Source organism: Aspergillus karnatakaensis, assembly GCF_047715665.1.
Source record: "Aspergillus karnatakaensis strain CBS 102800 unplaced genomic scaffold BJY04scaffold_58, whole genome shotgun sequence".
In the NCBI taxonomy this organism is placed as follows: domain Eukaryota; kingdom Fungi; phylum Ascomycota; class Eurotiomycetes; order Eurotiales; family Aspergillaceae; genus Aspergillus; species Aspergillus karnatakaensis.
The window spans coordinates 58,184-82,044 of record NW_027395770.1 but is presented as its reverse complement, the minus strand read 5'-3'; the positions used below and the strand labels follow the sequence as shown (position 1 = coordinate 82,044).

At 50.5% G+C, this 23,861-nt stretch overlaps 14 protein-coding genes across 14 annotated transcripts; 8 read left to right on the top strand and 6 right to left on the bottom strand.

Annotated features, from left to right (window-relative positions):
• Window positions 1-21: 21 nt before the first annotated feature.
• BJY04DRAFT_198723 (protein kish) lies at window positions 22-667 on the top strand. Its single transcript, XM_073712653.1, has 4 exons — window positions 22-154; window positions 242-351; window positions 407-488; window positions 544-667. Exons 1-4 carry the CDS (start codon window positions 152-154, stop codon window positions 565-567), a joined length of 219 nt encoding a protein of 72 aa, XP_073566999.1. The 5' UTR covers window positions 22-151; the 3' UTR covers window positions 568-667.
• Window positions 668-3,314, bottom strand: BJY04DRAFT_198720 (pentatricopeptide repeat protein). The gene has a single exon (XM_073712652.1). It carries the CDS (start codon window positions 3,206-3,208, stop codon window positions 848-850), a length of 2,361 nt encoding a protein of 786 aa, XP_073566998.1. The 5' UTR covers window positions 3,209-3,314; the 3' UTR covers window positions 668-847.
• A 35-nt stretch (window positions 3,315-3,349) lies between these two features.
• Window positions 3,350-4,266, top strand: BJY04DRAFT_131698 (CCDC12/cwf18 family protein). Its single transcript, XM_073708496.1, has one exon. It carries the CDS (start codon window positions 3,536-3,538, stop codon window positions 4,142-4,144), a length of 609 nt encoding a protein of 202 aa, XP_073566997.1. The 5' UTR covers window positions 3,350-3,535; the 3' UTR covers window positions 4,145-4,266.
• BJY04DRAFT_131693 (zinc knuckle-domain-containing protein) lies at window positions 4,254-5,413 on the bottom strand. The gene is made up of 3 exons (XM_073708495.1): window positions 5,250-5,413; window positions 5,063-5,198; window positions 4,254-4,993 (listed from the first exon to the last, which is right to left on the bottom strand). Exons 1-3 carry the CDS (start codon window positions 5,332-5,334, stop codon window positions 4,363-4,365), a joined length of 852 nt encoding a protein of 283 aa, XP_073566996.1. The 5' UTR covers window positions 5,335-5,413; the 3' UTR covers window positions 4,254-4,362.
• Window positions 5,414-6,214: 801 nt separating this feature from the next.
• BJY04DRAFT_222311 (putative R3H domain protein) lies at window positions 6,215-8,844 on the top strand (the record flags this gene model as incomplete). The annotated part of the gene is made up of 4 exons (XM_073717347.1): window positions 6,215-6,265; window positions 6,339-7,117; window positions 7,183-7,323; window positions 7,431-8,844. The coding sequence occupies 4 exons, from the start codon at window positions 6,215-6,217 to the stop codon at window positions 8,842-8,844; spliced, it is 2,385 nt and encodes a 794-aa protein (XP_073566995.1).
• Window positions 8,845-9,111: 267 nt separating this feature from the next.
• BJY04DRAFT_198715 (mitochondrial 54S ribosomal protein bL17m) lies at window positions 9,112-10,200 on the bottom strand. The gene is made up of 2 exons (XM_073712651.1): window positions 9,818-10,200; window positions 9,112-9,710 (listed from the first exon to the last, which is right to left on the bottom strand). The coding sequence occupies exons 1-2, from the start codon at window positions 10,031-10,033 to the stop codon at window positions 9,330-9,332; spliced, it is 597 nt and encodes a 198-aa protein (XP_073566994.1). The 5' UTR covers window positions 10,034-10,200; the 3' UTR covers window positions 9,112-9,329.
• Window positions 10,201-10,476: 276 nt separating this feature from the next.
• BJY04DRAFT_131678 (MICOS complex subunit Mic12 family protein) lies at window positions 10,477-11,206 on the top strand. The gene is made up of 2 exons (XM_073708494.1): window positions 10,477-10,580; window positions 10,660-11,206. Exons 1-2 carry the CDS (start codon window positions 10,560-10,562, stop codon window positions 11,008-11,010), a joined length of 372 nt encoding a protein of 123 aa, XP_073566993.1. The 5' UTR covers window positions 10,477-10,559; the 3' UTR covers window positions 11,011-11,206.
• On the bottom strand, window positions 11,206-12,303 carry BJY04DRAFT_131673 (DUF5315 domain-containing protein). The gene has a single exon (XM_073708493.1). It carries the CDS (start codon window positions 12,158-12,160, stop codon window positions 11,402-11,404), a length of 759 nt encoding a protein of 252 aa, XP_073566992.1. The 5' UTR covers window positions 12,161-12,303; the 3' UTR covers window positions 11,206-11,401.
• A 58-nt stretch (window positions 12,304-12,361) lies between these two features.
• Window positions 12,362-13,482, top strand: rps23 (40S ribosomal protein uS12). Its single transcript, XM_073712650.1, has 3 exons — window positions 12,362-12,506; window positions 12,681-12,969; window positions 13,087-13,482. Exons 2-3 carry the CDS (start codon window positions 12,711-12,713, stop codon window positions 13,263-13,265), a joined length of 438 nt encoding a protein of 145 aa, XP_073566991.1. The 5' UTR covers window positions 12,362-12,506; window positions 12,681-12,710; the 3' UTR covers window positions 13,266-13,482.
• BJY04DRAFT_198708 (translation initiation factor eIF2B subunit beta) lies at window positions 13,483-15,525 on the bottom strand. Its single transcript, XM_073712649.1, has 5 exons — window positions 15,383-15,525; window positions 15,156-15,294; window positions 14,805-15,100; window positions 13,905-14,745; window positions 13,483-13,849 (listed from the first exon to the last, which is right to left on the bottom strand). Exons 2-5 carry the CDS (start codon window positions 15,284-15,286, stop codon window positions 13,777-13,779), a joined length of 1,341 nt encoding a protein of 446 aa, XP_073566990.1. The 5' UTR covers window positions 15,287-15,294; window positions 15,383-15,525; the 3' UTR covers window positions 13,483-13,776.
• Window positions 15,526-15,534: 9 nt separating this feature from the next.
• On the top strand, window positions 15,535-17,985 carry nemA (Nem1-Spo7 phosphatase catalytic subunit NEM1). The gene is made up of 3 exons (XM_073712648.1): window positions 15,535-17,433; window positions 17,488-17,760; window positions 17,816-17,985. Exons 1-2 carry the CDS (start codon window positions 16,043-16,045, stop codon window positions 17,633-17,635), a joined length of 1,539 nt encoding a protein of 512 aa, XP_073566989.1. The 5' UTR covers window positions 15,535-16,042; the 3' UTR covers window positions 17,636-17,760; window positions 17,816-17,985.
• A 414-nt stretch (window positions 17,986-18,399) lies between these two features.
• BJY04DRAFT_198702 (alanine--glyoxylate transaminase) lies at window positions 18,400-19,807 on the bottom strand. Its single transcript, XM_073712647.1, has 2 exons — window positions 19,601-19,807; window positions 18,400-19,540 (listed from the first exon to the last, which is right to left on the bottom strand). The coding sequence occupies exons 1-2, from the start codon at window positions 19,687-19,689 to the stop codon at window positions 18,469-18,471; spliced, it is 1,161 nt and encodes a 386-aa protein (XP_073566988.1). The 5' UTR covers window positions 19,690-19,807; the 3' UTR covers window positions 18,400-18,468.
• A 656-nt stretch (window positions 19,808-20,463) lies between these two features.
• On the top strand, window positions 20,464-21,907 carry BJY04DRAFT_198697 (vacuolar protein sorting-associated protein 29). The gene is made up of 4 exons (XM_073712646.1): window positions 20,464-20,898; window positions 20,964-20,978; window positions 21,055-21,468; window positions 21,527-21,907. Exons 1-4 carry the CDS (start codon window positions 20,842-20,844, stop codon window positions 21,641-21,643), a joined length of 603 nt encoding a protein of 200 aa, XP_073566987.1. The 5' UTR covers window positions 20,464-20,841; the 3' UTR covers window positions 21,644-21,907.
• A 163-nt stretch (window positions 21,908-22,070) lies between these two features.
• BJY04DRAFT_198695 (polyadenylate-binding protein) lies at window positions 22,071-23,717 on the top strand. Its single transcript, XM_073712645.1, has 4 exons — window positions 22,071-22,389; window positions 22,521-22,777; window positions 22,858-22,945; window positions 23,005-23,717. The coding sequence occupies exons 1-4, from the start codon at window positions 22,321-22,323 to the stop codon at window positions 23,152-23,154; spliced, it is 564 nt and encodes a 187-aa protein (XP_073566986.1). The 5' UTR covers window positions 22,071-22,320; the 3' UTR covers window positions 23,155-23,717.
• The last annotated feature ends 144 nt before the right edge of the window (window positions 23,718-23,861 follow it).

Below are 23,861 nucleotides of genomic sequence, written 5' to 3'. Positions count from 1 at the left end.
AGCTCACAATCTGTTCTTAGCTGTGCTTGCGAGATACAATCTGGAGATTTACCTTGCTAGAAAAGGTTTTCTCACAGCCTGTACTCTGTGATTGAAGGGGAGGTTTTGTATTGCCGTCGAAGCTTGAAAAGTCGCTTGTTGTCCCGTCAATATGGTCAGTGGTAGAGTTCGCTGCTGTGATAGCGAAGCTCAAAATGAGAAGTGAAGGAATGCTTTTGAGTTGATACTAACTGTTTGATAGTCAGCTCTTTTCAACTTCCAGTCTCTTCTTCTCGTCTTCCTTCTCATAATATGCACGAGTGCCTACGCTCATTCAATTATGCCGGGTATCATGGACCGAAATCAGAACGGGTAGGTCACACCCGCAAGCTTTCAAATGATGAAGATGTTAAGTGAGATATTGCAGCTTCTTTGGTATATTCTGGAAATGCGCTCGCATTGGAGAACGTTTGAGTCCGTACGTCAGTATATGCTGCGTTCTGATGGCCGTAAGATTGTACCCTTCCAGAAAGTGAGTAGCAATCCTAATGGGTGATGCTTCAGGTCTCTATCTTCCTAGGTGGTTGAACAGATAGGTTGGATGTTTTACGAATCAAGAAAATGGACCTTGAATAGCCGGCGTTCTCAATTGGGATGGGCTTTTTTATATGGCTGGCGTTAGGTGATGTATCTCAATAAATGTTATTATTGTACAAGATTGATAATTTACCTACACTGGTGACTATACATATATAAATCAAACTCTGTGAACCAAGGCCCCATGTCCCGAACCCGATGTAAACGCCCATTTAGCAAGAATAGCCAAAGCCATTAAAGAGATATATAAAGTGCAAAAGGCAGAGCGATATCATGATCTCGCCGCCATGGTGTCCTTCAACCGCCGTAGTCCCTGCTCAAGTAGCGACACTGTATCTTTATGCTTGTCTGCATCCTTCTCACCGGCGGCAGGGCTGGAGTCGGGGCTGTTGTCAAGCTCGCTGATTGCAACCCAGAGTCTCTCTGGATCCCTGAGGAAACGTAGTGAGTTGAGGGTATATTTATTCGGGGTCACACCTCTGCGTTCCATATCTTTGATTGATTGCGCAAGCGCCGGGACGTTTTGCGAGTTGGCATAATTGTTGATGATGATGTTCCACGTCCAGGGCTCGTACTCAACCCCATGTTTGTTCATCATTGCTTTGACCTTTTCGGCGGCCAGTGGCTGATCGTTGAAGACAAAGCCACTCATTAACAGCGTCCACGTTCGAATCGTTGGCGTCGCATGTTTGAATCCAGAATCTTTAGATTCACTTGAGGAAGAGTCACTTGAGGCTGCGTGTAACATGTGTTCGACCAAATGTACAGAGGTCCGCAACCCTTCAGGGTATTTTCGAAAGGCCACCAAAAATTCATTATAGGCGTGATCGGTGGCTGCAAGCGGAGCGATAACTTCATGTCCCTCAATCACACAGCGCTTAAATCGTCTAAAAACGCTTTCTGCAAGGGAAAAGCTCTTCATGCACCGGAGGTAGCTCGCAATCATGATATATAGAGCAACAACGGAGGGAGGAAAATCGACACTGCCATCTGGTGGAGTATAATTGTGCGGCAGTATTTGAAGCTCCTTTAGTGGGGAGATATCATATAATCGACTGTAGACGTCCAGAATGGAGTAAAAGACGGCATCTGGATCGTGGTACTGATTGACTCTTTGGGTAGTGAAGACGAAATGCGCATGAAGGATCTTGCTTGATATCCAAGGGTTTCGGCGTAGTTCCGCTCGCAGTTGGACTTCCTGTAGCAGAGACGCAAAGCGGTTTCTATCGCCCGTTCGGACTGCATGTGTTAGTAGAGTGATATAAGTAAACGAATCGTATTCCATGTTTCGTTGTTTCATGTAGTCAAGAATACTCTGCCCCACAAACATGTCTCCAGAGCTGTATGCGTTGGCTAAAACAACGTTCATTAGCTCTCGAGTGGGTTGAACTCCGAGCTCTAATAGCTTGGGAAGAATGCGAAAATTGCGATCGTTGCCGACGCCCACAACACAGTCAAGCACTAATAGCTTGCAGCAATGGCGAATGACCGATTCTGAACGCATATGAAAGGTAGGATGTTTCATATTTCGTACAATTTGAATGGCCTCAAGGGCGCTATCGGCGTCTTCGAACTCGATAAATCGGTTCATGAAACATAGGATTGACTGGGGTGTCATGTGCAGCCTATGTTTGCGCGTGCGATGCCACGCAGCATATACACCACTGCGATCGGCTGCTCTCAGATAGACACGGATGCCTTTCTGGGGTATGATGAGGATGGGCCAGGCGCCCGGGTGCAGGCAGGTTGTGATGAGGGACTTGTCCACAAGGTGCGGGTAAAATCTTTGCAGGTGGAGGATGCACGCCGACACACATGAGAAGACGGGCTTCAATCGCCGTTGACAGGTGATGCGTAAAAGGTCGGGTACACGCTCGGGAGAGTGATACAATAACCAAAGCGACAATCGATTCCAATGACCAATCCTCTCAGTCTTGCCCAGTTGTGTCCACGCCTCCTTGAATGCATTATCGGGGTCTGTCGCTAATTTCTCAATAAGAGCTTCATCCTCTTTATTATGAGGCAGCTCAATCGGTGGAGTCCTCGAGGTGTTGCCCCGTGATCTTGCTTCGGCTATCGCGGCGCATGCATCCTTCCAACGGCGGATTTCGGGTAGAGTTTCGAACAGCGACTTTGATCTGTGATTCATTTCCTTTCTCCACATCTCTTGGCTCACTTTCCTCACGGAGGTGACCTGCTTCCCACCCGGCCCGTAATGATGATAGACGATCGTTCCCACCTGCTCATGAGTAACGTTTTTGTCTGAGCCGTAAGGGGAACGAATCAAGGTGACCGCGGGTTTCCGATTCGCGACAGAATTCGGTGTATCGCTATCGTCTTCTTCATCGAGGATTTCCGTGGGTTGATTGGCACCATGGCTATCCGGTGTGACAGGAATACCTGAAGTGTCAACCGAGCTGGAGTCGTGAAGCCTCGCAGATGCCCTGATAGCATCAACAGTCTCGGTGGAAAGGGCTATACTTCGATGCAGGGCATTTTCGGAGAGAAGCCTTGCTCCTAGGGGATCCCGTTGCTGGTAACGAAGCTTCGTGCAAAGCCTTTGTTGCGGAGGACGGGATGGTGACCCAGCGCGGAGGCGAGCGAGCAGCAGGCGGTGCGCACAAAATGACATTCAGAATCACTTGAAAGAATGCATTGATTGTTGACAGGTAGAGCTCCTGGATGTATGGGGTAAAGGGACACAGGCGAACTTTGATACTGTAGATAGGTATATGCGGAAGCAGTACCCTAGGTATGCGGTTCCTGTTCGGAAATTTTGGTGGTCTGTGGCTAGTGGGGATCCAAGCTGTGGCTGATGGGTCCGTGAATACCAACCAGCATCTCTTCCAAGCTTTCTCCTCCCGGCCGCGCTTCCTCAATTCGAAAACCACATGCCAGCCGTGGCTATTCCATTGAAATATCTCAAGAATACCTACGGACCTATCTTGAATATCTCAATATGGCGTCCAGTCATGCCTCGCTCGATGCCGCTGCAACAGATCGCAAAGCACGTCTCGCAAAACTGGCGGCGCTGAAACGAAAGCAACCAGAACCAGATACGCCAGTAAATAATGCCGCGCAAGAAGACGAGCCTCGGGATGATGTCCCAGACGTCACACGAAAATACCTCTCCGGACGGAATTACGACTCAGAAACTGGGGGAGCGAAATTGGGCTTTGACCAAGCTCCAACCGATGGGCAGATTACCCTAGAATTACAGGCGGAGGCAATCGCGAGGGACGTTGCCGAACAGGCCAAAATGAACGAGGATGCGGATCAGCCAATCGATCTCTTCAAACTACAGCCCAAGAAGCCGAACTGGGATCTGAAGCGGGATCTCGACGATAAAATGAAGATTTTGAATGTCCGGACGCAGAATGCAATCGCCAAACTTGTGCGGCAACGAATAGAGGATGCGCAACGTGCAGCAAAGGCAAAGGGCACTGGTGCAAATGGCGCCCAGCAAGGGGAGGAAGTGGGTATTGAAGGCGAAATGCTAGTAGAGGGAATCCATGTTCGCGAACGAGAGGAAGACGAGAAACAAAATGAGGATGACGATTTCGCATGATTTAGATACCCAGAAGATTGTGTATAGGCGCCGCTTGTTATTCGATCATGAGCTTCGATATCTTTCTTTTAGGCGCTCACTGTTGGGATCTATGCATCTAAGGCGTTGTAGGTGAGCATTAAAATGGAACAACTGATATTGGTACATATCGATACAAAAAGGCCACCCATGCGCTTGACTCCCGCTCTTCCCATGATTTACTAAACACTTTTGTTGTCCTAACGACCAAGATTCATGGCCTGAGTCAAAGCAAGTCGTTTGCTATAGGGACTGAGGCTTCGTTCATGTCTAGGGGGAGGGCCACGGTTTTCCCCACCTCCATGATCATTAAAGGTCGTACTAGGTGGTCCTCTGTGATTTGGCCCGGGAACAGTCTCCCGCGGCGTTCTCGATCGCCTCCCTCTAGCGACTGGAGCTTTACCCATACTATAGCTGCGGCTTCTGTCTCTGCGACCCCCATCGGGCGACAAGTCGCGTGGCCGGCCCCGTTCCTTCGGGCTTGACTCTCGACGTCTCCGCCTGATATTCCTTTCAGGTGAGCGCGTGCGTGGCTTGTCTTTAGATGAATATGACGAAATGGAGTAGCCGGATGAAGCGTCGCTGTGGCGCCTTTTTCTTGACCATGACTGTCGCGATTCAGTTCGTTCTTCATGTCGATCTCGTTTGAGTGATCTGGAGCGTGACCGATTGGTAGATAATGTTGATACCGAGCTAGCAGAATCTGATGATATTGACCGACTTCTTTTTGCTGCTTGTCCCTGGTTGTCTAAAGATTTTGGTTCTTCAAGTTCCCTCTTACGTCTGCGCTCCTCTTCGCGTTGCGCTACCAACGCGTCTGCGGTTCCTTTCCTGAAACACGGTGAGAAAAAAAAACCCCCTTCAATCGCGCACTTGCCGCATTTATAGCAGTTGACTTACGTGCGTACACCATGATCCGGTACCTCTGTCGTAAGTTGTGGGCGTAGTTTGGGATTTTGTAGTTGTTGGGTTCGGGACGGGCGAGCCAGATACGGCCGCTCTTGAGCAGTAGCTTTGCACTCGTAGCTATAGTGGCGTAGGTAAATGTCAGCACATCTGACAGCAGAGCTAGAAGCTCAATACATATCTCGTTTCAGGCATTTCTGGCAAAGAGTAGACGGCGAAGCCTTGGTAGGGCCTCTTACGCCGACGGCGTTCCGATAGCGATTCATCCGTGCCGACACAAAGATATAGTGAAGTTGCAAAAAGAATGTCCGATATTGGAATGAGCAAGCTAGCACTTGGTAGCATGAATGAATAAAGGCGTCCTCAAGACACGCTTTCTCGGCTGCTCAAGGCTGACAAAGTTAAGCGCGCGGCTAATCCATGAAAGTCGGGTCTGACAAGCGAAGTCCGCGCCCGACTATCCATCTGGCTTCCCTTTGTCTGTTCGTCGACCTTGCTCTTCTTTCCAGCCCAAACTTCAAAGGGTCTCGAAGATTGCTCCACTTGTCTTTCTCACTTTCAACCACTGGTCTGACTATCCGCTTTACTGAAAGTAGAGTTGTCTTTTTGTCACGGCACACTCCTCGCTTCCTCTAGTAGAGCTTTTTCTGCCTGAACGGGAACCTTTTTTAGCTTCCCCCCTCTTGATCAAGAAACAGTGGCAGAAAGTCATGTTTAAGTGCCTCTGACAGTTGGGTAAGAATCTCTATCCCTGCTTTTGCCCTGCATCATACGCTTTGGCCGATGTTGTGTCTTTCTCTACTTCATGGGATGTTTGCATTTTTACCTTACCCTCCACCAGGCCAAGCCCAATCTTCTCATAGACTAATCTTTTGCAGTTTTCCTTATGGCGAATTACGTTACCCAAAGATATGTCGTCTTTCTTTTTTGGCTTGTGTGAAGTGGGATCTTTTAGTGGCTTTTTCTCCATTCGAGTTTCGGTTTCGTGGTCTTGAAATCGCGCAAAAGCGTCGACTTCGTACGCACGATCTTGTCCCGTCGGGTTTCGCCCTATATACAAACTAGTCGTGCCATTCGACGATTACGCTCCGAGAATAATTACAAAAGAACCCCTTAAAATCCATCAATTGGTGACCTTGCATAATCATGGCCTCGAAAACGTCTTCAAGTGATAGGCATCGCCTGTCATTTGCGAAGGTATGTTTAGCTGTCCGACCTAGAGCCATTGAGCGTCTTCTAATATTGTTTTTGTTTTTTTTTTTGGCGATAGATCGCCGCTTTGCCTCCGCCTCTCAAAGCGGAAGCTTCTCAGGCATCTGGGGCCAAAAACGATACGCAGCCACTTGATGAGCCGCCCTTCTTAGGACCGCAGATCTTAAAAGAGGCTTCATCTGACCATCAGGAGCCGATTTCTGTCATCGCCACGGGTGACGAAACAGATGCAGACATTGACGGGCTGGCTAAAGCGGTACAAGCGGCCAATATCTCAGAGAAGGCCCCGGAGAACGCCGGGTTTTCCTTGGAGAGCCAGAGAAATGGGTCTCTCAGGCGGGAGGATTCATTTGAAGATGACCGTACTCATTTGTCAAACTCTTCTACTAAACCCACGAGCTTCGACTCAAAGAGTATGGCATCTGTGACCACATTTGCCATGGATGAAAAGGATTCATTACGTCCTGATGACAGCGCTAGCGTGCAAGCTATAGACGAGGAAGAGTCTCTTTCTGGGCATGCTTCGGGAGCCGCGAATTCCCTCACTGGATCTGAATCCGGCGCTCGATTTAGAGATCATCAAAGACATAGAGTGCCTCTCCACCACGCCGCATCTATCTATACCGACAGTTCCCAGCGAGCAAATGGTGCTACAATCACCGACTCCGCGGCTGATGGTTTTGTCGTATCTAACGCTGATGCTTTTTCGAGTCGGCCCATACATGGGTTTCCTTTAGATCCTGATGAGAAGCTTCTCGAAGCAATGAAATCTCCCAAAGACCGCCTTTTAATCCTTCAACTGGAGGAGAAGGTCAGGAGCTTTATTCAAAATTCCAAGTACGTTTTGAGATTTCGTACGGGACTAGCCCATCTTGCGTTTATCCAGCTAACAATCTAAGCAGGGAACAGTCTCTGGAGCTGCCCCCCTCCAACGCTTTCGGCCGACTCCTTGCCCACAAACTAGGTGATTATTATCACCTCACCCACTTCGTGGACAACAATGTCACATCTGTGAGGCTGCATCGGACTCCTTTCTGTCGACTGTGAGTACATACTTGGCTCTTGCTTCACTTGCTTTTTGATTCGCTCTTTTCTCTTCCAGTGACTTCGAGGCCCGTAAGATGAGGCGATTTCTTGCTGATTATTCTAGACCAACCCCCCTATCCCATCTACATGCTGCCATTAACGGCACTCCGCCTCCTACAGCGCCTACAATGAAGATTATGCGCCGTTCTGACGGGGAACGACCATCCACCGAGGGTAGCATAGCAGCTAGCTCCTCTGCTCCCTCTAAAGCCACGTCAGAAGCCGGCGACAGTGGGAATGATGTCGAACATGGTGGCTCCTCAGCTGGGGCAACCCCTGCCAAAGACAGATTCTCTCTCACCCGGGAGGAACGTGAGGCAAAATACCAAGAAGCCAGAGAGCGGATATTTCGTGACTTCTCGGAGTCAAAGACCCCAGAAGTGAACGGCGAACCAAACACGGACATGTCCAGATCGAGCTCCAGCAGTGGACGGAAAAAGGCACAAAGACAAAAAACGCCTCACGACGACAGCTTCGAGGCCAGGTCTCAGTTCAACGCATACTACCCTGGAGCACATTCTACCAACGGATCCATACCCTACACCATGAGTGTTCAGGATGCGTCATTCCCAAACCAACCTTACATGGTAGGCCCTGGTGTAGTCCCAAACAATGTGGGATACATGCCTAACCAAACTGGCGCCATGTACCCTGCTCAGGTGAATATGAACCCTGGGTCACATTACCCAATACCTGTATCGCCTCAGATGAGCACAAGTGGTCCCTGGCAGGGCGGACCAGTTCCCCAACAACCGCCCTACACTGGTTACTCCATGGCTCAGTCGCCCGCAGTGGCGTCAGCAAAGCCTGCTGCAACGCTCAATAATTATCCCGTTCCAAACAATGTGCAGTATCAGGCTACCCCTCCAGGCTGGTCATCTCCGCCCTATCAGGGAGCTTATCCACAACCTTCTCATCGAAATCAGGCCCCGGTACCCTGGTCGAGCTATCAAGCCCAGCCGCTTAATACGACCACATATCCATTCACACAATACCCAGGTCAACCCTTAAACACTGGCTTGCCTAGTCATTCAGGCCCGCATCCTCTTCCAGAAAGCTTTAACAGATCCCACTTCAATCCTCAAACCCGCTCTTTTGTACCGGGAGGGTCTTCCGGCCCAGTACGCCACCCGAACAAGAGTAATCCGCCAACCATGGGGCCTTACTCAAACATGCAGGCACCTGTACAACCTCAATGGACAGGGTACCAAGACGTTAACAGCAAGAATCAGGAATCCCTTGCTGCAAATGTATCCCGGGGAACGCTACCAGGGAGTAAGGATTCAATTGCAAAATGGGGAACACCGTCCCACCTTCCCCCAAAGCCCCCTCCATCACAGGTCCCGTCCGAGTTTGAGCTGAAACATCGGAATGCCAATTCCGCGAGCCACTCTTTCTCCAGCGCTCCTGTGCCGGCCTCGAAAAACGGTCCGTTAGTGGTCTCGGGGGGCACTGGTGTACCACGGCCGAACTCATAGAGGTCATGATCCCGTTCAAAGCGTGGTTCGAGTATATGGCTACTTCGAACAGGATTGTTTGTCCTCACTAATGATCGTAAATAGACACGGTGAGAGACAGAAAGGGGCAAAGGTAGCAGACTGCGCAGATAAACAAAATGAAACTGACTTCTTGAATGATTTACTTGTTAGTAATATTGTAAATGATCATGTGCGTAGTGGTCAGTTAACTCAATGGTTCTACAAGGGTTTGGGGAAAATTCCGTGAACTAAATGATAGCGTAACTGCTGTCAGTTCAGCGAAAGAGCATCACTGCTCACCCTCGAGTTCAAATTGCTATTATGCAAGAGACCACACCCAGCTGATAGTAATAGCAGTAGTATAAAGAAAACCTTATAGAATACACAAGATAGGTACAGGGAATTTACGGGTTCATCCCGGCCTGTCTATCTTGAAACCACGCCCTTCACCTCCCAATGGGACCTTTAACTATCCTCTACCACTTCTAAATCTCCGCAACGTCCCCTTCAGCCACCTTCTTCGACCTCTTTGACTTGGTCTTTATATTCCCTTCATCAAGCTTCACTTTCGAGATCGCCTTCTCCAACTCCTCAACACCATCCTTTCGGAAGCGCGTCACTTTGCGCACATTGAGAAGCGTAGTCTCATCCAGTGTTTCAATTCCATGCTCGCGTCGTCGAGCGACCGTCTTGGCCGTAAGCGCAAACCGCATATCCTTGGGTCCGTCAACGAGTTCTAAAATTGCACTGGGCGCCTGGTCATCCTTCTTGGGCTCGACTTTTAGAACTCTTGTGTAGCCGCCGGGGCGATCAGCGTAGCGTTCGCGGAGAGGGCCGAATAATTTGGGGAGGATTTCGTGGGGAGTCTAAGTTTATTGTCAGTAGTTGCAACGTTCATTCTCCTCACGCATAACAGTCTGCTCCATAACAGTCTGCTCAAATCGGAAAGGCAGAGCCGTGCTAGACAACATACGTAGAATGTAGCCAGAGCCGTTTGCCGACTTGTGGGAGTGTTTTTCTTGCCCAGGGTGATGAGCTTCTCAGCCAACCGTTGGGCCTCCTTGGCCTTGGCCCATGTTGTCGTGATTGATTCGTGCTTGAAGAGAGACGTGACTAAGTTGCGAAGGAGAGCTTGTCTGTGAGAGGACTTTCGACTCAGGTGTCGGTACTTGGCTGCGCCGCCGGCCATGATGGAGGATTAGGTGTGGTTAGAATGAACTTGGGAGACTGCTGGGGCAGCGAACGATGGTGGCGCGGTGCCAAATCGTGCTTGCTATCGTACCCAAGGCCGAATAAGACCAGAAGAGACGTTGAAAAGGGTGTGAGCAAGCGACCAAGAGATGTTGTCGTGCCACTCCAGATTATTGTCGGGCTGGCTGGAAGTTCTAGGAGGATTTCAATTTCTGCTCCGCAGCCAATCGGAATGCGGCGAGCATCAGTCCCTCCGCAGGACTTCGAGGGAAAGGTACCTCCAACCTACGGCCAGCCTCCTTGATCTACTTAATTTATAGCTGCTGCCAATTTTCCCCAGAGCTTCACCTATTCTAGTCCAAAGGGATATATTGTCTCGGGCTATCGAATACTTCTGAACCCCATGCGGCCATCTGTACCACTCCACGACTTCCGCTGCTCAAACACCAAGGACAGCATTGAAACAGTGAACGATTTGAATTTATCTCTTGCACCTTCCGCAAAGCCCATAACAACCTCTAGTCATGGGCTTTTTCGTCGGCTTCGTTCGTGAACCCTGCCCTCAAACTCAAGATCACCACTACCATCAATAGCAACCTAGCTAACAAGAGAAAATTGAAAAAGCTCTCCGGCTTCACCCTCACAACCTCAGTCCTCTACATCACAATCCAAGTCCACCGCTCAAACCGCCTCGACCAAAAAGCTGCTATTCGCGACCAAACAAAATCGATTGAATTTCTAGCATTGTCACGAGGCGCATACGACCGCCGGTTATTGCCCAAGGAGGAAGATGCTATGTTAAAGGATGAAGAGGGAACACCCTCAAGACCGAAAATGAAGGATCATCTGAAGCATCGGTGGAATGAGGAGGTGAGAACGTTGGTGCGGAAGGCGTATGATAGTCGATGGGAGGATGTGCGGGATACGGCTATGGAGGGGTGGGAGGGCGTAAGGAGGTTGGTCAAGTGGGAGTGAACGGGATGGCTCTATAGAAGAGAATAGTTGGAATTGGTTGATTGATGTTGGTCTGAATCTTAAGGCTATTGTGCAATTTCGATCTGATACCCTTGGTTAGGAATGGCTGGCGTTGAAATTTACATTCTATTTAGCTATCTAATGTTTGTGCTATATAATCATATGGCTCGGAGGGCAGCAGTGACTGATCCATTAAGCATGTTTGCTCAGTGTCGGAGATTGCTTCATTGCTTTGATGGTCGCAAATGGCATTAACTCTTTGTACCGTTGTATAGAGTCCAGCTTTCAAGGTGGTCGTCTGCACGGAGCAATGTACTGCTGCACCTTGTTTCAGACTTCAGGATATCTTGCGGTGTGGAATATGTGGTTATAGCGTGTTGTCGAAATAGACTCAGCCTGCAGTATTGACAGTGGACTGGGTAGCAGTACTCAGACTGTCATCCTCACTCCAAATTTCCTTACTTTCTGCCTCCATTGTACGCATAGCTTGGGCAATATCCTCCAACTTTGCGACGACATCCAAAACACTGTTGTTGACTCGGTCAAAGTAACGGTCATTGGCTTCTCGTCTCTCTCGAGCAAGTTGTATATCTTTTTCCGTTTCCTCATCCAGAGTCTTTGACGACTCATCGCCGTCGGCGGATGCATCGCCAAGATTGCGAGAATCCCTCTTCAGAGATGGCAGTTTCTTTGTAGCGGTTTTAGTTTCAGTACCCTCGTCATCAGCCTCACCGCGCGCCCAAGCCTGTGCCAGTCGAAGATGCTTCATCCGGAGGTCTTCCAGAGCGTCGGAGTGCCTCTCACCGAATACATGTCCCCGAGCTGCTGCGCTAACTTCAACATCGGAAAGCGCACTTTGCATTTCCTCCCAAAGCGCATCGGAGCCATCAACCTCGCCTCGAGACTGAGTGCGGGAGAGAAACGGCGACAGTCCCTGAGCATCGATAGGCTTCGGCGAGGAGCGCCTACGATGCAGAAGTGGAACAGGCGAGGCAGCTTGATTACCACCTGGAGCGACTACCATAGGTACGGGTGGTTGAAGTGATAAATTCGAAGCATTATGGGATGGCGGGCCCTGGAATAGGGCGGGAGGAGGGAGACGTGTAGTGCTCACCTTCCTCAAGGCTTCCGGGCGGAGATTGGCGTCCATTGATGATTGGAGCTAGAGTCATTCGAGGCTTCCAGCAATCGAGTACTGTCACATCGTAGCATAGGAAGTATAATTACCGCAAGTCAAAGGCGGAAGCATACCGCAACAGCGCCCCCTATCCGAAGCTGAATACCGAGGCCAAGCTTGTCGTTATCGTTATCGCTGCTGGATGGCGGGGAGCATTTATCCGATCCGGAGGCAGACTCGCTTAGCTGCCTCTTAGGGCGGAGGCGCACAGCAGAACAAAATTCGACCTCCCCGACTTTAGCGAGACGCCGGTCTTGAAAGGAACCCTTCGACTTTCGACAACCATCCATCCAGCCGACCGGCATACATCCATCAGTCGGTAAGTGCATTTTCCAAATTGTCGTCAAAATACAGCACGGGGCAACCCATCTTGCTTTTTTTTCCCGCGAAGAATTTCCCAACTCCACCTCGACAACGTCCCGCATTCAATTCGAGATCACACCACCAAGCACGTTCTACATACGACGAAATTCTAACTCCTGATTCCGCACAGTCAACCGTCCATTTTTCATAATCCGACAAGATGGGTAAGGGACAGCCCCGTGGTTTGAACGCCGCCCGCAAGCTCGCGACCACCCGTCGTGAGAACCGTTGGGCCGATCTGCACTACAAGAAGCGCCTGCTCGGTACAGCCTATAAGTCCTCTCCCTTCGGTGGTGCTTCCCACGCCAAGGGTATCGTCCTCGAGAAGGTCGGTGTTGAGGCCAAGCAGCCCAACTCCGCCATTCGCAAGTGTGTCAAGGTCCAGCTTATCAAGAACGGCAAGAAGGTCACTGCTTTCGGTGGGTGCCCTTTCTCTCCTGTCATCCGGGGTTCCGTTATTCGATGAAAAGAGATGGAATTTGATATATCATGAGAAAATATAAGGCCTTAGGAATTTCGACTAACAACATATGCAGTCCCCAACGACGGTTGCTTGAACTTCATCGATGAGAACGACGAAGTCCTCCTTGCCGGTTTCGGTCGTAAGGGCAAGGCCAAGGGTGATATTCCCGGTGTCCGTTTCAAGGTCGTCAAGGTCTCTGGTGTCGGTCTGATGGCTCTGTGGAAGGAGAAGAAGGAGAAGCCCCGTTCGTAAACGAGGATGTGGAAGACGAGTGATGGTGCAGGAATGATATCCGAGAAGAAGTCGCCGGGGCCCTCGAACAATGGGAGGCATGGTCTATGGGTCTGGAAATTATGGTTCAGGATGGATGACCCTGCAACGACCATTGCAGATACTACGATTGATATACTTCATAAAAAGACGGCGCCATAATTCATCTCTTTGGGAAGGGCTCTAAAATCAAGAAACTCTTCAAAATTCTGCATATCGACATCAAAAACGTAAGAAGGAACTTGAGTAAGACTCGGTCGACCATTCAGACTTGTTGCGACTGAAGCTCGCCTAGAAATTCCGATGTTCGAGGCACAGCATACATTCAAGTCAAATTGTAGAATTAGCTGCTCAATAAAGCGCCAAGCCGTCCACCACAACCAGACGCCTTCATTATCGTCCACCCTAAGCCGGGGCCAAAATGGAACCCAATCCTAATGTTGTCATAAGAAGCTTTTCCTATTCCTTCCTTTTATATGCCCAAAAATGGTGTTCAGAAGCTGATATCCTCCTTGCGGTAGTGGTCAGACACGATACGGTATAGATATGAAGGTGCATGTCCACCCCTAAAAGGTTGTTAGTTCAGTCATTTTCCCGTACATAAGGGCATATGACACTCACAAGTTCGTGATATAGAGGTCGACTAACTCCGCCGGAACATAATCGTATAACGGATTCTGCACATCAATCTGCTCCACGAGATCACCATCCTCGTAGCCAATAACTTTGCTGGAGTCGCCATACTCGATTAGAGAGTTCAAGTCGAACGGATAAACCGGGCTAAGTTTGTAGACACCGCTGACAACAACACACGGTGTCTGGTGGACTTTGGCTGCTCGAGCAATGACGCGAGTGCCAGCGGCAGCAATGAGGCCACCGTTCGCGAGAACGGAGTGTGTGCCTAAAATTACTTTGTTCACTCGAGACATGAGGGCGAAGACGGCAGAGTCGGGGATCAAGATTACCGTGATACCGTGGGCGATCAAGGGCTTCTGGAACGATTCGGTGCTGAGGAGCTCATCGTCATTGGGCGCAACACCGCTCACGGTGGCATGGGTAGCTTCGTGGTTATTGGGGTATGACTCGGCGTGGATGACGGTGAACTTCCGCTTCACGGCGGCTTTGAGGAGGAATTTTTGAACGGTTGTGGATGAGGTGTGCGTAAGGATGATTTCGTTTGAGTGTATGTGGTCGAGGGCGTAGGCCGCAATCTGGTCGTCCACCTGGCCGAGCTCATCGATAATCTCGTTTATTCCGTCTAGGACTTCGGCGCGAATGTCCTTGTTCTGAGTGTGTCCGGGTAAGCGTCCAGATGGAGAGGCGGATATCGGAGTGCCGGGTAGCGAAGTTTCGGGTTCTGGATGTGAGAGTAGGCTGAACATTGATACCGGGTGAGCGGCCAGTGAAGATAATGGTTTCGAGGCACCCCGGTCAGAGCCGTCAAGGCGCGAGTCAGACAGGTCTGTATAATCATATTAGTCTGCCGATGGGCTTCACTGCTAGGATTGCGGGCGGACTCACCATCTCCAACCCGGGGTGTCTGCGGTTGGCTCTCGGAGCCTGCGTCACTCAGAGTAAAGTCTCCATCCCTGTCATCTTCCGCTTCATCACGAATCAGACCCAGAACCCGCCGAACAATGTTACCAACAACCATCTCCCGGGGCTGAGCAGCTATCAGCCGCCTGCCCACGCTCTGTACCCGTTCGATAAGCTTCGAGGCATCGCTCGTCCTACAGGCGGAGATGACGCTGCGTAGTAGGTAAGCGGTTGCGGTCGCGCATGATCTGGAGTGTCGAATCTGTCTCCGCTTCAGAAGTCTTCAAAATGTCAGCGTCGGTGAACAGAACGACCACTTGGGAAGGTCGGACGCACGAAATCAGGTTCTCGATGGATGTGTCGATGGGGTTAGTCTTCAGAGACTTTAAAAACGACGCCAGCCCAGGCGTCAAGGGGGTGGAATTGGCCGGCATGGTGTCTGAAAGGTGGTTGCGCAACGCAAGCATACAACGTCCTGTTGCACATCAGTTAGCGGGGAGTTGGAGACTGAGTCAGGATTAAGCACGACGCGGGAAATTTTTCCCCCGTACTACGTAGCGTACCTCGGGCTCCTTCTAGAAGTGAGCTGTCAGGCGTAGGACTCCGAGTCACTACTAGGCGCAGAAGGGACTATCGTGGGGCTGGCCAGATGAGAGAAATTCGTGGCGGAGGGGTAAACTAATTTGAGGATGGAGGGCAGTAATTCTTAGTAGTAGTAGTTTTTGGGGAGGGGAGCTGCTGCAGCGGCGGGAGGTTTTGGCTTGGCCCCAACCGCATCCATCGCCAGTAAATGGTCCATCCATTCCGTCTTCCACTGCCGACTTGCCTCCTACATCCCTATTCTTCGCCTGCGTCCCTCGGGTTTATTCGTGACCTGCCCTCGTGCTCCTCCATCCTGTTCCCTATATACCCTAAGTCAACTCTCGCCTCTTTCGGTTGTCGATCTGATCAGCTTCCGATCCCTCTTACTGTCCCGTGCCGCCAGCGTGAAGACCCAGGGCTGGGAGTGGTGGTCTTGAAGCACGGGCTGTCAACTGGCGCATTGCGGTGGGTAGAGACTGAAACCATCACTACCTTTCCATTCGTCCCATCTGTCTGGTGGTCCCCGTCAGCCCCTTCGCTGCGCTCTCTGCCAACCCCGGAATGGTCTGGTAATAGCTGACAGCCGCACCTCGCGCCCCAGATATCTGCGCCAGCACAGACACCCGTGGCCTCGTTGGAAAATGAACTCACTGAATATCCTGTCTTCGCGAGTCATTGGCCAGTCTTCAAATCCGAAGCGCAACCGCCAACGATCTCGCTCTCAAGGCGATGCCTCCCCTGTAATTGCTCCAAGCGATCTCGCCAAGTTCCGGTCTTATAGCGAGAGCAATTTCCACGCAACCGACGTCAATGAAAAGCACCCCGATGATGCATCCGAACTTGCCGACGATATCAATCACGATGAACACACGATAGACGAGAAAACGCCGTCAATACGAGGACTTCAAAAAGATCATTCGCTTGCCACGAGAAGCTCCTTAGGTCTGATCGCACAGCGCCTGATAGAAGCTGTTACCGAGACAATTAAATTTATCTTGGAGACTTTGGCGGCGCCGGGCATATATGTGGCTCAGTGCTTTCGAGATGAGAGGGGGGGGTACTCGCCAATGGCCCCAGTGAGGAAAATTCATCGTTCTATATCCGGTTCATCATCAAGTAGCTTAGATGCGCCGAACGAGTCAGCTACGCAAGCGGGAAATAAGCGTCGACCTGAATCTACTCGAAGATTGAGGAATCATTCATCTCGTGAATCTATCGCATCAAGTACCTCCGAATCGGAAGGAGACCGGCGAGCAATGAAAGGACTCACAGGTAGTCGGAACCGCGCCTCACGGAAGTCATCTAGTCAAGAACCAACGGATGGGGCCACTCCACGAAGATCTATCCGGATCAAGCTCAATAATGAGGAAGCTCTGCAACGGCAAAAGCAACGCCGGGCCCGAAGTGCTGACCTCGATCGGTCACCGCGAAATGGAGCTCGAGACTCGCTCGACCCGGACAGTCTCAAATCCCCGACGCCTTCTTCTATCCATGCAGTCACACGCTATCCCCATTCTCCAGTCCCGCCCCGGCCGCTCATCCCGTCCCGTCTCCCGTCGTACACGGCTCCTGGCAGAAATGCCAGGATACCGCAGAAAACGCTCATCCTAGATCTAGATGAGACGCTCATCCACTCGCTCGCCAAGGGAGGCCGCATGTCGAGCGGCCACATGGTTGAGGTCAAACTAGCTGCACCTATGACGACTGCATTATCACCTGGCGCGCCCCCTACAACTCTTGGACCTCAACATCCTATTCTGTACTATGTACACAAACGGCCTCATTGTGACGACTTTTTACGCAAGATATGCAAATGGTATAAGCTTGTTGTCTTTACTGCAAGTGTGCAAGAGTACGCCGATCCGGTCATTGATTGGCTGGAACAGGAGCGGAAATACTTCCAAGCACGCTACTATCGACAACATTGTACATTCCGAAATGGTGCCTACATCAAGGATTTGAGCTCGGTTGAACCGGACTTGAGTCAAGTCATGATCTTGGATAACAGCCCGATGAGCTATATTTTCCACGAAGGTAGGCATGATCTAGTTCATTTTTGAGTTGAGCGGCCACTGACGCTGATCATAGATAACGCCATCCCGATCGAGGGCTGGATCAGTGACCCAACAGACAATGGCCTCCTCCACCTCATCCCTATGCTAGAAGCTCTTCAATATGTCACAGACGTCCGAGCATTCCTAGCACTGCGTAGAGGAGAAGCAGATGCCCTATAAACACATACCTAATCCGGCACAAGCCTCCTATATTACCCACTCACCTCAACTGTGATATCCTACTCTGTTCACCTAATGCATACCACCATACATACATACCTGCCTATATTATCGTGCCACTCACGCTGTAAAGAGTCAATTTGTTGTTTTGAAATCATGACCATGAGTATTTAGCATTACTGTTATCATTATATCCTTTTCCCATACCCAAATTTCTTGCTCACTACTACTGCACACGTTAACTGTATTTGAATCTTCTGCTCTCGTTGCCTACCTTACTCTCTTATATATTCTTCTCGTCAGGAGTATCTATCACGTTGAGGATGGTTACGTGGATGAGGTCATGGAAGCTAGGGTATATTTATTTCCTTAGGTACCTACAATCTGCTTCGATTATCTGAAATCGCGTGGTATGCGAGGCCACATGCTCTCTTCATACATCGGAGTCATTCCCGATGTCTGATGTAAATTTACCCCCAAGGCTTCGTCCTTTTCCTTGGCCTGCATTATTCTGGGGTATAACTTATTAGTAACTTTGAGTCAATTACAGTACTTCGGCACAGCTCCCGAGATCCACTTCCATTATCTGCAAACGTACCCGGGCGCCGAAGTCGGCCAGCATCATGTAACGGAAAATGCTCGATTATCTGATAGGGAAAGTCAAAGGTACTCCAATCATTGAGATCTTAGCTAAAGGACTAGTCAAGAACTTAAGATGCTGTTTCTGCTGGAGTAGAACTTTTATTTGTTCAAGTAGAAAACAATTGAGTCATAATATCGTATAGATTTGTATTCAAATTTGTAACTTTGGTTTACTATATTTAGGTTTACGCTTACAGACCCTTGGCCTTCTTCGCCTCGGTGATCGCCTCCTTAAGGGCCGTGATGGCCTTGTCAACGTCACCGCGTGCGGGGTCTGTGATGCTCACGCCCATGTGCCCGAAGCGGATGTACTTGGTTGCGACTTCCTTGTGTAGACCGGCAGCGAAGATAACGTCGCGCTTGAGCAGGCCAGGCAGGACATCTGGGGGAGCCAGACCGTCGGGCAGCCAAATAGCTGTCATGGCGTGCGCCTGGTTCTCTGGTTTAGCGGCGAGTTGCGTCAGGCCGAGTTCGGCAACGGCAGCCTTGACGCGGTCCGAGGCCTGGCGGTGGGCGGCGAAGCGCTCTGAAATGGGCCTGGCGGTGATTTGGGTGAGAGTGGTGTGGAGAGCGTGAATTAGTTGGGTAGAAGGGGTAGCAAAGTAGGATGGCTTGAAGTTCTCGTAGTTCTGCATGATAGGGACCCAGTTGGCTAGGGAGGCGTAGTAGGATGAGGGAGGACTCTTCCGAGCCTTGAAGGTCTCAATTGCGCGCGGGGAGAAGATGAGGATTGCTAGACCGGGAGGACATCCGATGGCTTTCTGGCTCGCGGTTAGGACCACGTCAATGTCCCACTCGTCAAAGGCGATCTCCTCGCAGCCGACACTACAGACACCGTCCACGATCACGAGAGTCTCGGGACTGACGCGACGGACGACCTCGGTGACCTTCTTGATGTCGCTGAGGACACCAGTGGAGGTATCAACATGGGTGATTGTGATGGCCTTGTACTTCTTCTCCTTCAATGCCTGCTCGATTTCCTCAAAGGATGGGCGGTCCCCAATGGGGGCTTTGAGTTGTGTAGCGTTGGCTCCGTATGTCGCCAAAGCGGATGCGAAGGAGTTGGCGAAGTAGCCGGTGTGCAGAACAAGAGCGTCCTCGCCCTTCTCAAGAAGGTTAGATGCCACGAAATCCCAGCCAAGTGTACCACTGCCGGAAACGACCAAAGGCTGTGCTGCGGGGTTCGTAGACTGGAAAAGTTTCCGGACCATTGTCAATGTCTCTCCAAAAGTCTTGACGAAACCGGGGGCGACATGGCTCTCGCTGGTGTTTCAATTGTCAGGTCGGGTTGCACGTGTATATACGGGCGACAAGGTGACTTACGCATAATGGGACATGGACTGAAGCACGGCATCATCAAACTCAATAGGGCCTGGGATGAGCAGGGTGGGGTGAGGGGGTTGATTCGACATTTTAGCAGCAGGGGACGAGGGAGGTTCAGAGTTGGAAGTGGTAGGGGTGAGGAGCGGGGCAGCAGAGCGATCGAGGGGTTTATATTCAATGTCGTCTGGGGCGTGGGAGTTCCTCTCGGTCGAGAACGGAGTGTTAAGCTCAGGCAGCGGGAGTCGCTGATCTAGATGTCTGGAGATCAGGCTCAGGCGCTGCGATGTGCGTGTGGACGCCAGAGTTTCCCGAGGGGTCGCGTCGGCTCTCTACGGGAGGAGCCCGCGGGGAAGTCGACCTGGGTTCGAGATGGATGAGTGAACGGTTGAACCACTCTGTCTGCTCTCGGGGATTGCCGGAGAGTCTATTCGGGCCGGTGGCTTTCACAAGACAATCGAGATGTATACAAAATAATAATGTATACAAGTTCCTGGAAGTTCGGGTTTGAAGTCTGTGTTCTGCTCTTTTTCTCTGATTTTGGGGCGGAATGACTCCACGGACGCGCCTTTTCAATTCTTCTCCCCGGCATCGGTGTTTTTCCAGCTGCCCCTGAGTCCTGACTGATCGGGCGGAGCCTACCGTCTGTCTATGTCTCCGACTTCGAGAGGCTCTTCCAATTCATGCACTTGCATATATTTGAACTATAAATCTACAATGCAAGGCACCTCATTGGCTGGAAGCCAGCTCAAACGGTTACCATTATCTAACAGTAAGTCCAGAATCTTGTATTCGAAACCTGGGGAAATGGTACTCCAACTTCTCTATAACCGAAGAGAAAAATGAGGTTGTAGTGTGACCATATCCTCAGCGTAGTGCTCGTACCCTTTATCATATACAGTACTGCAATAACGTGATTGAGCCATTACTCATGGTTCCAATTTAAGTTGAAGTTGTCCTCCTGCCCTTGTCCCTTGAGGCTCAACTTTGATAGAATGAATATCCGCACTAAACTTGATGGGGAGCTGGGCTAGGGCTCAGGGCTTCAGTTTGACGATCGGACCCAGCTTTCCCCGCGATAGCTTCACCGTTATCGCTAGGTACCGACGAGTCTGACAGCTGCACACACTTCAGCAGGAAGCCTACACCAATTGCTCTTACTCTGATTCTTTGGCAAGGTTGACGCTAGCACACAGAGAAATCCGCCCTTTGAATGGGCCGTTGATCTACTTGTTCCTCCCACAATGACCTCGCGCCTGGTCCTGGTCATTGGTGACCTCTTCATCCCTGACAGAGCTCCCGTACGTGACTATACTAAAGGTCTCCCTGGCATCACCAGTTTTTACTAACATGCACCCAAAACTAGGATCTTCCGGCAAAGGTACGCCTAATCGCGCCGGGTCACATTACTCCCAAAGACCGCACTCCCAATTGCTCCTTGATTAATGGTGCCGCAGTTTCGCAAGCTCCTCACACCAGGCAAGATTGGCCAGATCCTATGCCTGGGTAATCTCACCGATCGTACCACCTTCGAGTTCCTCCGCCAAGTCGCGCCGGACCTACAACTAGTCAAAGGCGATTTCGATGTCGACTCTCCTAATCTACCCTTGTCAAAAGTTGTCACTCATGGAAGTCTCCGAATTGGATTCACCCACGGCCACACGATAATCCCGCCAGGTGATGCGGATGCGCTGCTAATTGCTGCCCGTCAGATGGATGTAGACATACTACTGTGGGGTGGTACCCATCGCTTCGAGGCCTTTGAGATGGAGGGAAGATTCTTTGTGAATCCAGGTAGCGCAACCGGGGCTTTGAGCTCTGGGTATTTCCCAGAAGGCGAGGACCCCACGCCAAGTTTCTGCTTGATGGACGTAAGTGTTCGGACATTCTCTGACAGCCAGATCAAAACAACCATTAACAGCCGCACAGGTCCAGGGTGATGTTCTGGTGCTCTATGTCTACCAGCTGAAGACAGACTCTAATGGTGCTGAAACCGTCGCTGTCGAGAAAGTATCCTATCGCAAAAACAGCGCCCCATCTTCATGATTTAACCCTTCTCATGCTTGCCTCTGTACATATGCTATAGATACCGACCGTGCTATGACTTATCTTACGTCTATACTAATACTCTTTGCAAACTCAATTTCACCATCTGAGTTATGATTGTCTTGTCTTATAGGGAAGTGGTTCATCGCTGGCTCGTATAGTCCTAAAGTGCCAAGACAAGGAATTAGCTTCTTTGTCCGGACACTAGCGTGTCTATGACAGGCTCAAGGAGTCAAAGACGAAACTAGGAAACAAGAAGGTAACCCGTATTCTAAAAAAGAGAGAGGGTAATTAAGCTGCATGCTCTTTTTGCATTCAGTGATGCAATAGCAGTCGGGTCCCGATCAGCGGAGCACGGATGACAAAAGCCGCTAGACCAGAAATAGATTCCGTGGCTTCGACCTTGATCCAACACTGGGAAGCATCACAGAATACTCACAAAGGACCGTTTTCCTTTATAATTGTGAACTGTCACTTTATCCTACAACCCTACCCTTTTACTTTTGCATCGGGGCTGGCCAGGTTCTGTCCGAAGACCGCTTTACTGGCGCACACGTTCCTTAAAACATTTTCTCGCCGAAGTTCGCAATTCAAAATAGGTGGAGAGCTGCCGACACGCCTCAATTCGAGTCACCCGCAGTCTAAAGAGAGACAAACCCCACACTTCAGGTATCGCAATGGCTACCGAGGAAGCTGAGATCAAGGATGAGCGCCTGGAAAACCATGAGGAGGGAGGTGACGACGAGGTAGGTTGATTGCAAGACCCGCAGCAAACAAGGAGCTCGAATTTTATTGCGCGCCCTTTTACCCTTTCCCGAACATGCTCCCAGTTCATGCTCAGTCTGACAACTCTGTACTGACATGGGTTTCTTTCTAGGAGGAGATTGAGGCCATGAAGCGCAGGGTCGCCGAGATGGAATCCGAAGCCGCAAAATTACGGGAAATGCAAGCTACCCTCGACCAACAGTCTGAGAGCCTGAAGGAAGACAAAGAGGATATTGATGCTCGGAGTATCTTTGTTGGCAATGTGGATTATGGAGCCTCCCCGGAGGAAATTCAGGCACACTTTCAGAGCTGCGGATCAATCAACCGCGTTACCATCCTCTTAGATAAGTTTACAGGCCAGCCTAAAGGGTACGTACTATGTCAGGACTTCACTTCCATTGAAGAGGATAACGTCCTTGGCTGTGCACCGTACTGACCTTGCGCCCTAGTTACGCCTACGTAGAATTCGCTGAACCGAGTCTGGTGGCTCAAGCTCTTGTTTTGAACGAGAGCGTCTTCCGCGGCCGGAATCTAAAAGTGAGCATCTGTCAACGCAAAAACAACTTTATTTACGCCTACTAACAAGTCATGTGCAGGTCGTTCCCAAGCGCACAAACCTTCCAGGCATGGGTAGCCGAGGACGTGGCCGTGGCCGTGGTCGCGGATACGGCCGTGGAGGATTCCCTCCCCGCGGAGGATATCGCGGCGGCTATCGAGGCCGAGGACGAGGCTATGCGCCCTACTAGTTACTTTCGCGCGCGTACACGGTCGAATACAAAGAATCACGCTAAGCACTTCCATGCGGTTCCCGTCGATCCCAGGAGGACGGCATACGCATAGCAACCGATACATTGAGCTACAGGCGGCGGACCTTTATGGCGGACTTTTCACGGGAGGTTTCTCTGGAGTTGGGGCTGGTTTGCACTAGTGTATGATAGCCATCTGGGCCGGTTAATATGGGCAGTATGGCGGAATGATTGCCGGAAGTCAATGTTGCTCTTTTTTTTTTAATGTTTATGAGACCATAGCTAGAGGTCAGAATAACGTCTACGGACGAACCTCAGAGACATGAAGAACTAGTGCGCTTGTCGAATTGGATTTAACTTTGAGCGCCGGGGAATATACCCTAGCATCTTCCTCGTTTCGTTGAAGAGCTTGTTCCATTATCATAGATAGTGTTGAGATAAGTCTCGGAGGCAGCTTCAGAGAAAACGACTAAGCGCGAGATCAGACTGAATGAGGCAATCGGCCGAGTCCAAGTATATATAGATACAGCAAGCCACCAGCCCGGGCAACGCTGAATCAGTTTGACGCATGATAGTTACTCTCTAGCATGAAAACACGGGGAAATGGCACCTCTTAGATTACAACCGAAGTACTGGTCCACTCCACCACCGATATAACAGCCCGGCGATCCCTAGTTCCTACTTGTCAGTTGAGAATTCTGCTGCCT

Excerpts from the sequence above, each read along its gene's own strand:
- BJY04DRAFT_198720 (XM_073712652.1), bottom strand. The coding sequence starts at position 3,208 with ATGTCATTTTGTGCGCACCGCCTGCTGCTCGCTCGCCTCCGCGCTGGG.
- BJY04DRAFT_198695 (XM_073712645.1), top strand. The coding sequence starts at position 22,321 with ATGGCTACCGAGGAAGCTGAGATCAAGGATGAGCGCCTGGAAAACCAT. Across the intron at positions 22,390-22,520 it reads AGGAGGGAGGTGACGACGAG|GAGGAGATTGAGGCCATGAA; the intron begins GTAGGTTGATTG and ends GTTTCTTTCTAG. Across the intron at positions 22,778-22,857 it reads TTTACAGGCCAGCCTAAAGG|TTACGCCTACGTAGAATTCG; the intron begins GTACGTACTATG and ends CTTGCGCCCTAG.
- BJY04DRAFT_198723 (XM_073712653.1), top strand. Across the intron at positions 352-406 it reads ATGGACCGAAATCAGAACGG|CTTCTTTGGTATATTCTGGA; the intron begins GTAGGTCACACC and ends GAGATATTGCAG. Across the intron at positions 489-543 it reads TATGCTGCGTTCTGATGGCC|GTCTCTATCTTCCTAGGTGG; the intron begins GTAAGATTGTAC and ends GTGATGCTTCAG.
- BJY04DRAFT_198702 (XM_073712647.1), bottom strand. The coding sequence starts at position 19,689 with ATGTCGAATCAACCCCCTCACCCCACCCTGCTCATCCCAGGCCCTATT. Across the intron at positions 19,541-19,600 it reads CAGTCCATGTCCCATTATGC|CGAGAGCCATGTCGCCCCCG; the intron begins GTAAGTCACCTT and ends TTGAAACACCAG.
- BJY04DRAFT_131698 (XM_073708496.1), top strand. The coding sequence starts at position 3,536 with ATGGCGTCCAGTCATGCCTCGCTCGATGCCGCTGCAACAGATCGCAAA.
- BJY04DRAFT_198708 (XM_073712649.1), bottom strand. The coding sequence starts at position 15,286 with ATGCTTGCGTTGCGCAACCACCTTTCAGACACCATGCCGGCCAATTCC. Across the intron at positions 15,101-15,155 it reads TCCATCGAGAACCTGATTTC|ACTTCTGAAGCGGAGACAGA; the intron begins GTGCGTCCGACC and ends GACATTTTGAAG. Across the intron at positions 14,746-14,804 it reads GACACCCCGGGTTGGAGATG|ACCTGTCTGACTCGCGCCTT; the intron begins GTGAGTCCGCCC and ends ATGATTATACAG.
- BJY04DRAFT_131673 (XM_073708493.1), bottom strand. The coding sequence starts at position 12,160 with ATGGACGCCAATCTCCGCCCGGAAGCCTTGAGGAAGGTGAGCACTACA.
- BJY04DRAFT_131678 (XM_073708494.1), top strand. The coding sequence starts at position 10,560 with ATGGGCTTTTTCGTCGGCTTC. Across the intron at positions 10,581-10,659 it reads TGGGCTTTTTCGTCGGCTTC|CTCTCCGGCTTCACCCTCAC; the intron begins GTTCGTGAACCC and ends AAATTGAAAAAG.
- BJY04DRAFT_131693 (XM_073708495.1), bottom strand. The coding sequence starts at position 5,334 with ATGAATCGCTATCGGAACGCCGTCGGCGTAAGAGGCCCTACCAAGGCT. Across the intron at positions 5,199-5,249 it reads CCAGAAATGCCTGAAACGAG|GCCACTATAGCTACGAGTGC; the intron begins ATATGTATTGAG and ends ACATTTACCTAC. Across the intron at positions 4,994-5,062 it reads CCGGATCATGGTGTACGCAC|GAAAGGAACCGCAGACGCGT; the intron begins GTAAGTCAACTG and ends ACCGTGTTTCAG.
- BJY04DRAFT_198697 (XM_073712646.1), top strand. The coding sequence starts at position 20,842 with ATGACCTCGCGCCTGGTCCTGGTCATTGGTGACCTCTTCATCCCTGAC. Across the intron at positions 21,469-21,526 it reads CAAGTTTCTGCTTGATGGAC|GTCCAGGGTGATGTTCTGGT; the intron begins GTAAGTGTTCGG and ends ACAGCCGCACAG.
- rps23 (XM_073712650.1), top strand. The coding sequence starts at position 12,711 with ATGGGTAAGGGACAGCCCCGTGGTTTGAACGCCGCCCGCAAGCTCGCG. Across the intron at positions 12,970-13,086 it reads CAAGAAGGTCACTGCTTTCG|TCCCCAACGACGGTTGCTTG; the intron begins GTGGGTGCCCTT and ends CAACATATGCAG.
- nemA (XM_073712648.1), top strand. The coding sequence starts at position 16,043 with ATGAACTCACTGAATATCCTGTCTTCGCGAGTCATTGGCCAGTCTTCA. Across the intron at positions 17,434-17,487 it reads ATGAGCTATATTTTCCACGA|AGATAACGCCATCCCGATCG; the intron begins AGGTAGGCATGA and ends GACGCTGATCAT.
- BJY04DRAFT_198715 (XM_073712651.1), bottom strand. The coding sequence starts at position 10,033 with ATGGCCGGCGGCGCAGCCAAGTACCGACACCTGAGTCGAAAGTCCTCT. Across the intron at positions 9,711-9,817 it reads CGGCTCTGGCTACATTCTAC|ACTCCCCACGAAATCCTCCC; the intron begins GTATGTTGTCTA and ends CAATAAACTTAG.